Raw genomic sequence first — 10,000 nt, 5'->3', positions numbered from 1 at the left:
GTGTGTGTGTGTGTGTGTGTGTGTGTGTGTGTGTGTGTGTGTGTGTGTGTGTGTGTGTGTGTGTGTGTGTGTGTGTGTGTGTGTGTGTGTGGTGTCAGCAGGAGGACCCATTGGTGTGAAACTGAACCTGATTCAGTTCTCAGAGGGGATCAGTGTGAACGGAGAAGCTGTGACCTTCATCAGTGAGAACATACTCCTCTCTGATTGGCCACTCGTCCTCTAGGTGTGTCTGAGGAACTAAGACAAAACAAGGAGCTGAAGAGCAGCGAAGTGGATACGAAGTGGAACCGAAATGGAACCGGGACCTGGACTTCCCGTTACCTTGGTCGGCAGCAGGTCGGCTCGGTGAAGAACCATCTCCTCTGACATCAGCAGGGTTCTGTCTGGGCTGCAGAGGTCTATGGGCTGAAAACAACAACAGGTAAACAACAATAACAAACAACAACAATGACAGTCTGATAGAAGAGCGTCTGGACGAAGATGGGGAGGATGAAGGTTCTGGTTCTGGATGGACCCAGATGAAGAAGTTCTAAGATGCGGCTCGGCTCTGGTTCTGTTGAGCGGTACTGACCTGGACGAACACGGGGAAGATGAGGGTTTTGGGTGCCGGGGTGACGTAGGTTCCGTATCCGGGCCGATGGGATTGGACGATGGTGCAATTCTGGTAGTTGCCATAGTTACTGGGTGGGACTGATGAGGAGGAGGTGGTGGTGGTGGAAGGGGAGGGAGGCAAGGTGGAGGTGTGGCTAGTCGACGGTTGCCGTGACAACCCAGACCGGTGTGGAGTGTCATGGAGGAGGTTCTGAGCTCTGCTGGGATGGGTCCGGTACAGACGACCTGCAGAACCAACAGGGCTTATCAATCAATGATCAATAGACCGATCAATGAATACTTAGAATGGAGGATGAAGACCCAGACATACCGACGGTTCCGGTTCTGTCCTGGAAAACCGGCTGCAGCAGCTAACACAGAACAAACAGAACGTATTACTGGTCCAGCACACCATCATTAGAACTTTTTATACAACATTGCTATCGTTCATTAAATGTAAAAAAGGTTCTGGTTCAGGTAAAAGGTTATGTTCAGGTCACCTGTAGGCCCCGCCTCCTCTGACTCACCTGCCCTCCTGGGTTGAGAGGCGACAGGATGATGTAATTGTCTCCGTTTGATGATGTCACGCGTGTTCCCTTTAGCGTGGCGGTGTGAGATGTGTACTTGGTCACCTCCTCCTCCTCCTCCTCTCGGTCCTCCTTCCTGTCCCTCCACAGAGAACCCAGAGCCCCCAAACTGGATCGGACACCCGACCCCTGACCCCACCTGCGGCCATGTTTGCTGTGGGCGGGGTGAGACAGCAACTTCCTGGCAGTCGTCTAGGAAACAAGTGTTGTTAAATCAGGGTTAAGGCTGGCCATGTGTCGTATCAGCTGACTAGTTCTAGTTCAGGTTCTGGTCCACAGAACCTGAACAGAACCTATGGAACCTGAACACACCATCAGCTACACCTGTGTCACTGTTAATATGACACATGTCCATCAGGTGACACTCACCCCGGTGTGCGTTGGTGGGCGGAGCAAAGCCTCACAACCTGACCGGACCTCAGGTAAACCTCTCCACACCACCACCACGATCTGAGACGGACAGCTCCTGGATAGACACACGGTTACCTGAACAGGTGGATAGTCATACTGAAGGGGCGGGGTAACCTGAACAGGTGGGTAGTCAGACTGAGGGGGCGGGGTTACCTGATGGCATGGGCGAGGTCGGCACACTTCCAGGTTTCCACAGGAAGTCCGTTGAGCTGCAGAACCGAGTCTCCATGACGAAGTCCCGCCTGATGAGCCGGACCGCCTGCAAACAGAGAGAAGACAACCAATGAAAACCAGGTGGGAGAGTTCACCTGCAGCCATTGGGATGATGACCAACACTCCTCCTCCTCCTCCTCTCTCCTTCTCTTCTTCCTCCTCCTCCTCCTCATCCTCCTCTTCTTCCTCCTCCTCCTCCTCTTTCTCCTCCTCTTTTCCCTCCTCTTCCTCCTTCTCAACTTCTTCCTCTTTCTCCTTTTCCTCCTCCTCTTCCTTCTTCTTCTCTTCCTCATCCTTTTCCTCCTCTTTCTCCTCCTCTCTCTTCTTCCTCCTCCTCCTCTTTCTCCTCCTCTTCTCCCTCCTCTTCCTCCTTCTCCTCTTCTTCCTCCTCCTTCTCCTCCTCTTTCTCCTTCTCCTCTTCTTCTTCTTCCTCCTCTTCTTCCTCCTCCTCTTTCTCTTTCTCTTTCTCTTTCTCTTTCTCTTTCTCTTTCTCTTTCTCTTTCTCTTTCTCTTTCTCTTTCTCCTTCTCTTCTTCCTCCTCCTCCTCCTTCTCCTCCTCTTCCTCCTCCTCCTCTCCACCTTTGTTATTCCTCCTTCAGGTGATGTCATGTGTGAGTACATGTATGTTCTCTGTGTCATGTATGTTCTCACCAAGATCGACTGACTGGACTCGAACTGGACAGTCGGAACAGATTGTGAATCCAAACCCGTCTTTTCCTCGAGCGACGCTGACCTGCAGGAAGGAAGAGGAGGAGTCAGTGAGCAGTGGCGAAGGACACGTCAGGAGCTCGGCCCTCACAATGACATTATCAGGAGCTCCGCCCCCACCATCCGTGTGATTCTTCTTTTTCCAACAGGTTGAATCTGAATGAACTTTGAGTTCATTTCACTTTAAATTCTAATTGAAAATTTATTCAGTTTTATTTACAATCTCAGATTTTACTTTTTTATTTGATTTAAATCGATTTCTTTCTTTAAAATCGAACTTTATGTTTCATGTTCTTTGTTTTGTCATCATGTTGTTGAGAACATTTTATTTTTATTTATTAATTATTTATTGATTATTTATGGTGTCGTTTCTCTGAGTCTGATCAGGAGCTGCTGAACCTCAGATTGATCTCCTCAGAGGTAAACGGTCAACGTGTTGATTGATCTGTTGAAAGTGGTGCAGGTTACAGGACTGAGTCAGGCCTGCTGGTCCTCAGTCTTGTTGACCAAGTCAGGATGTTTGTGTTGGATCCAGACTGAAGGCCCGTCTGGGTTCTGGAGGCCCGTCTGGGTTCTGGTCTCCCAGCGGTCTCCATGACATGAGTCAACAGCAACGGAAAGGTCGACTCGTCCTGAGCACAAAGGAGACTTAATGTCCCTGAGCTCAGACTGACAGGCTCTTATTAACGGAACAAATCTGTGACTTGACAAATAGGACTAGATTAGAAGAGAACTGGAACTCCACTGCACTCTAATGGACTCTACTGAACTTTACTGGACTCTACTGGACTCTAGTAGACTCTAGTACACTCTACTGGACTCTAGTACACTCTACTGGACTCTAGTAGATTCTAGTGCACTCTACTGGACTCTACTGAACTGTACTGGACTCTACAGAACTCTAATGGACTCTACTGGACTTCTCGTGGGTCTGGACCTGCAGCCTCTGAGGTCTCTGATCAGGGTCTACAGACCTGGGGCAGGTTTTGTCCGATGCAGACTCGACACAGACGGTGGAGGGTGTGCATGACAGCAGGTCTGGTTGTCAGTTCAAATCCTGCCAAATCCACTGGTCCATCTGCGGAGCCGGAGCCGGAGCCAGAGCCGGAGCCAGAGCCGGACCAAAACCAGACTTCAGAAAACCAGATCCATTTCTAATGCAAGTTAAATCCACATTCAGACTTCAGACCAGAACCAGTAAAAAACCTCGGTCCACAACAAGAACCAGGTGGAACTCGGTTCCAACAGGTCCAGCGGGTCCAACAGGTCCAGCGGGTCCACGTGAACCAGTGTGCTGAAGGCTCAGCGGTCGACTGATGTGTGTGTGGGAACCAACAGACAGAAGAATGGCAGGAAACACACACACACTGATACACATACACAATACACACACACACACACACACACACACACACACACACACACACACACACACACACACACACACACACACACACACACACACAGACACATACACCACAACAGTGGCTGTGTCACCGAGATAAGACACACACTTCCTGAACAAACACACATGTCTGTTCTGTCTTTATGAGGACCATCGTTCACTTAATGTAGCCGCAGTGACCTTTGACCCCTCACTGTTTATATTTTAAAAATAAACAGAATCTTTCTGTTTTGCTGGTTTTATCTTTCTCCTTTTTTTCTCTTCTGTTTTTACTTTCTGTTGAGAACATGGTCGGAGAACAGAGAACCTGGTGGGTTCTTGCAGCAGGTCTGTGTGTTTTATTTACGGCGAACAGCAGCTTCACTCTATAATTCATCACGTGAATGTTTGATGATCTTCAGAGTGGAACGTTCCACTTCAGCGGTTCTCTGCTGGAACCGACACGTAGACAACCACAGAAATAAAAGGATATGAAAACATTCTCAGTTTACAGCATGTGTTACGATTGTATGAGTCAGAGGAACGTCAAAGGAACATCAGAGGAACATCAGGTCAACGTCAGGGGAACATCGGGAACGTCAAGTCAACATCAGGTCAATGTCAGAGGAACGTCAGGTAGCCGCCTGCATCAGTTTCCAAACATTGGTACTTGCGTACCGCGCTGTGAACAGATCGTGTCCAGTCTACATCCAGGACATGGTCCAACCTTACATCCCAGCCCCTCCCTCCACTCTGCTTCCACCAATCAGCTTGTTGCTCCTCACTGAGTTAAACACTCTACAAAATCACGACTGTTTGCTGTCCTGGCTCCTAAATGGTAGAATGAGCTCCCCAACGACATCAGGACAGCAGAAACTCTGAACATCTTCCACCACAAACTAAAAACACACCTCTTCAGACTTTATCTTGAACAGTAGAACTTTAGTATCTTAAAATAGAACTTACTGATAGAACTTTGTAGTTTGGCTTTCTTGAAGAAATTGTATTTTCTTGATTCTTGTTGTTCTGGTTTGAACCCTCATGGTTGAAATTAACTTATTGTAAGTCACTTTGGATAAAACAGTCAGATAAATGAAATGTAATGTAATGTCAGGTCAACGTCAGAGGAACGTCAGGTCAACGTCAGAGGAACGTCAGGTCAACGTCAGAGGAACGTCGGGAACGTCAAGGGAACGTCAGCAGAACGTCGGGAATGTCAGCGGAACGTCGGGAACGTCAGGTCAACGTCAGAGGAACGTCAAGGGAACGTCAGAGGAACGTCAGGGGAACGTCAGTGGAACGTCAGAAGAACGTCAGGTCAACATCAGGTCAACGTCAGAGGAAAGTCAGGTCAACGTCAGAGGAATGTCAGGTCAACGTCAGAGGAACGTCGGGAACGTCAGGGGAACGTCAGCGGAACGTCGGGAACGTCAGGTCAACGTCAGAGGAACGTCAGGTCAACGTCAGAGGAACGTTAGAGGAACGTGAGAGGAATGTTAGGGAAACGTCAGGTCAACATCAGAGGAATGTCAGGTTAACGTCAGAGGAACGTCTGAAACGTCAAGGGAATGTCAGAGGAACGTCAGGGGAATGTCAGCGGAATGTCGGGAACGTCAGGTCAACGTCAGAGGAACGGTAGAGGAACGTGAGAGGAACGTCAGGTCAACATCAGAGGAACATTGGGAACGTCAGGTCAACGTCAGGTCAACGTCAGAGGAACGTTAGGTCAACGTCAGAGGAACGTCAGGTCAATGTCAGAGGAATGTCAAGGGAACGTCAGGTCAACGTCAGAGGAAGGGTAGAGGAATGTCAGCGGAATGTCGGGAACGTCAGGAGAAGGTCAGAGGAACGTCAAGGGAACGTCAGGTCAACGTCAGGTCAACGTCAGAGGAACGGTAGAGGAACGTGAGAGGAACGTCAGGTCAACATCAGAGGAACATTGGGAACGTCAGGTCAACGTCAGAGGAACGTTAGGTCAATGTCAGAGGAACGTCAGGTCAACGTCAGAGGAATGTCAAGGGAACGTCAGGTGAAAGTCAGAGGAACGGTAGAGAAACGTGAGAGGAACGTCAGGTCAACATCAGATGAACATTGGGAACGTCAGGTCAACGTCAGGTCAACGTCAGAGGAACGTCAGGTCAACGTCAGAGGAACGGTAGAGGAACGTGAGAGGAACGTCAGGTCAACATCAGAGGAACATTGGGAACGTCAGGTCAACGTCAGGTCAACGTCAGAGGAACGTTAGGTCAACGTCAGAGGAACGTTAGGTCAACGTCAGAGGAATGTCAAGGGAACGTCAGGTCAACATCAGATGAACATTGGGAACGTCAGGTCAACGTCAGGTCAACGTCAGAGGAACGTTAGGTCAACGTCAAAGGAACGTCAGGTCAACATCAGAGGAATGTCAAGGGAACGTCAGAGGAACGTCAGGGGAACGTCAGGTCAACGTCAGGTCAATGTCAGAGGAACGTCAGGTCAACATCAGAGGAACGTCGGGAACGTCAAGGGAACGTCAGAGGAACGTCAGGGGAACATCGGGAACGTCAGGTCAACGTCAGAGGAACGTTAGAGGAACGTTAGGTCAACGGAGGAACGTTAGGTCAGGAGGAACGTCAGGTCAGGAGGAATGTCAAGGGAACGTCAGAGGAACGTCAGGGAACATCGGGAACGTCAGGTCAACGTCAGAGGAACGTTAGAGGAACATTAGAGGAACGTCAGAGGAACGTCAGAGGAACGTCAGAGGAACGTCAGAGGAACGTCAGGTCAACGTCAGAGGAACGTCAGGTAAATGTCAGAGGAACGTCAGGTCAACATCAGAGGAACGTCAGGTCAACGTCAGGGGAACGTGAAAGGAACGTCAGGGGAACGTCGGGGGAAAGTTAGAGGAACGTTAGAGGAATGTGAGAGGAACGTCAGAGGAATGTGAGAGGAACATCAGAGGAATGTGAGAGGAGCGTCCGGATCAGGTCCAGGTTCCAGGTCCGGACCCGGGATACTTCCTGATCCATGTTCTTACATGTTGGAGTGATCTGAGCGTGTGCGGTGACTCACCGGCAGTTGCTGAGCGGCGCCACCGTCCCGGCCCTGGTTGGCGGTGCTGCTGGAGCCGAGGGTTTGACTGGAGCTCCGGCTGCGGTCGCTCGGGTCTCTGGGTCCGGGCATGTTGATGCAGTTCAGGTCAGGATCTGGAACCAAGTCCGGAGTTATCCTGAGGTCTGCGGCGAGCAGATAACCACCATCATCATCATCACCTGCATTGGCCTCCCACGACCAGGCCGTGTTCTTCCAGAACATCTCGACTCTGCTCGGACCAGAACCAGACCAGGACCAGACTGAACCGACCAGAACAGGTCCAAGGTGTATTTTGGTAAACCTGCAGCTGAGACAAAGTCCAGGATCCTCTGTTTCTGAAGAGGTTTTGGTTTTGTGGTGTCTCAGGTTCTCCAGAGTCCAGAATCCAGTCCAGAGTCAAGAGTCTTCAAGCACGAGACTTCCCGACAACAAACAAAGTAAACCAACCAAAGCACTGGTGCTCAGAGGACTGAAGACTGCTGCACCTGATAGTACTACTGCTGCACCTGGTAGTACTACTGCTGCACCTGGTAGTATTACTGCTGCACCTGGTAGTATTACTGCTGGCACTACGAGGTGCAGACGCGGACAAAACAAAACAAACAAAAACAAACAGCCGTCTGGTTTCTTCTTCGGCTGCCGTCCTACTCTCTCTTTCTCTCTGTGCTCATCTGGGTGAACGAGTGTCAGATCTCAGTGTGATGTTGGAGGGGGGAGTAGCCATAGAGGTATTGTGAGGGTCACATGGTTACCGGGCTGCTTCTCACCTCCATGGTAACCATGTGGACCCCCAGGGGAGAAAGAGAGAGAGCAGGAGTCAGTTTTAATCTATATCCCCCTCACCCCTACCACACACTCTTATAAAGTAAATAGATGAACGTATGGATGTGTTTCAAACAGAGCTAATGAAGCTAGCAGCTGCTCTGTTCTGTTGACAACGATAAAAATCCATCATCATCTATACCTGCTTCATCCTGAACACGGTCACGGGGGCGGAGCCTAGCCCAGCTGACTTTTGGGCAAAGGCAGGGTTCACCTGGACAGGTCACGGTAATAAAAACTCCTAATTTAAACTCAGCTACTCAGCTGGTCTGGTCTGGTTTGGTCTGGTCTGGTCTGGTCTGGTCTGGTCTGGTCTGGTCTGGTCTGGTCTGGTCTGGTTTGGTTTGGTTTGGTTTGGTCTGGTCTAGTTTGGTCTGCCGATCACAGTGCAGTGCACTGATGAGCGTGACCTCACCTGCCCCCTCCTCAGAGCTTCTCATTGGTCTGCTCCGCTGTGATGTCACTCTTAAGTGTTTCCTCCGCCCATACTCGTCCCCCAGCAGGTAGAACCAACCATAGAGCACCTGCCAACACGGAGGGTGGATTCAACCGATGATAAAATGAAATATAAATAAGGACCTCCCCCCGGCCAATCACAGTGCAGGATTCTTTGCCTGTTAAACTGACCTCGGAGGAGGAGATGAGTGAGCCAATCCCGAAGCTCACACAGCCAATCAGTTGACTGCACCTGAGGAGACCAACAGGTTTAACACTCAATTCTTTTATTTTCAGTCTGAATTTTGTTTTTGTTCCCCAGTTGTGACCACGGACAGGTGTGTGTCCAGAGTGATGCCATCACTGACCTGTTGTCAGATGGTCGTCTCAATATTGAAACCAAAAACCTGCTGAGGAGGTGGTCGTCCCGGATACACCTGAGACCAACACACATAAACAACCCAAAAACACACATATAAATAACATAAACAACACAAAAAGAAATAAAAACATAAACAACCCAAAAACAACATAAACAACACAAACACAAAAACACACAAACAACATAAAAACACAAACAACACAAACAACACAAAAACACATAAACAACACAAAAGCCTGCATAAAGAACACAAACAACACAAAAGCACACAAACAACACAAAAACACATATAAACAACACAAACAACACAAAAACAACATAAACAACACGAACAATACAAAAATGCACACATAAACAACATAAATAACACATAAACAACACAAAAACACAAATTTAAACAACATAAACAACACAAAAACATCCATATAAACAACATAAACAACACAAAAACACAAATAAACAGCATAAACAACACAAAACACAAAAACACACATAAACAACACAAAAACACAAACAACACAAAAACACCTAAACAACACAAAAAAATCCGATACAAAAGCACACATCAACAACACAAATGCACACATAAGCAACAAAAACAACACAAAAACAACATAAATGAAACAGAAATACACACATAAACACAAACAACACAAAAGCACACATAAACAACACAAACAAACACAAAGACATAAAAAAACATAAACACACAAACAACATAGACAACACAAAAGCACACATAAACAACACAAAAACATAAACAACACAAAAGCACACATCAACAACACAAACAACACAAAAGCACACATCAACAACACAAACAACACAAAAGCACACATAAACAACACAAAAGCACACACATAAACAACATAAACAACACAAAAACACTGGGCGGCACATGGGTGCAGTGGTTAGCATTATCGCCTCACAGCAAAAAGGTTCCGGGTTCGAATCAGGTCCTGGGATTTTCTGTGTGAGTTTGCATGTTCTCCCTGTGCTTGCGTGGGTTCTCTCGGTGCTCCAGCTTCCTTCCAACATCCAAAAACATGCGCCTCAGGTTAACTGGTGGTTCTAGAAATTGCCCTTAGGTGTGAATGGTCTTTGTTTCCGTCAGTCTCCCTGTGGCCCAGGGAGGGAGGCTGTAGCTCAGTCGGTAGACTGGGTTGTACACTAATCGGAAGGTTGGTGGCTCAGCCCCCAGTTGCTCCTGCCCACATGTCTAAGTGTCCTTGAGCAAGACACTGAACCCTAAAAAATTGCTCCCAATGGTGTACCATCGGTATGTTGTAAGTCACTTTGGATAAAAGCGTCAGCTAAATGAAATGTAATGCAATGTAAAAAAACAACATAAAAACAGACAACACGAACAACACAACAAAAATACACATAAAAAAC

General features: G+C 48.1%; 1 protein-coding gene across 1 annotated transcript in view; it reads right to left on the bottom strand.

Annotated features, from left to right (window-relative positions):
- The window catches only part of LOC138636747 (regulator of G-protein signaling 3-like), a 12,516-nt gene extending 8,731 nt beyond the window's left edge, over positions 1 to 3,785 (bottom strand). Inside the window, exons 1-8 of the mRNA XM_069724957.1 lie at positions 3,485 to 3,785; positions 2,454 to 2,535; positions 1,743 to 1,848; positions 1,548 to 1,644; positions 1,119 to 1,370; positions 923 to 962; positions 572 to 837; positions 322 to 405 (exon numbers count right to left, since the gene is read on the bottom strand). Coding sequence (XP_069581058.1) covers positions 322 to 405; positions 572 to 837; positions 923 to 962; positions 1,119 to 1,370; positions 1,548 to 1,644; positions 1,743 to 1,848; positions 2,454 to 2,535; positions 3,485 to 3,538 — 981 coding nt within the window. The 5' untranslated portion in view covers positions 3,539 to 3,785. The remainder of the gene's footprint in view (positions 1 to 321; positions 406 to 571; positions 838 to 922; positions 963 to 1,118; positions 1,371 to 1,547; positions 1,645 to 1,742; positions 1,849 to 2,453; positions 2,536 to 3,484) is intronic.
- Between the last annotated feature and the right edge of the window lie 6,215 nt (positions 3,786 to 10,000).

Source organism: Brachyistius frenatus, unplaced genomic scaffold, assembly GCF_029030835.1.
Source record: "Brachyistius frenatus isolate BFR_SWC_R1_liver_20210118 unplaced genomic scaffold, ASM2903083v1 Contig_403, whole genome shotgun sequence".
Lineage (NCBI taxonomy): Eukaryota > Metazoa > Chordata > Actinopteri > Embiotocidae > Brachyistius > Brachyistius frenatus.
The sequence above is the reverse complement of the archived record's forward strand: the minus strand, read 5'-3'. Positions and strand labels throughout refer to the sequence as shown.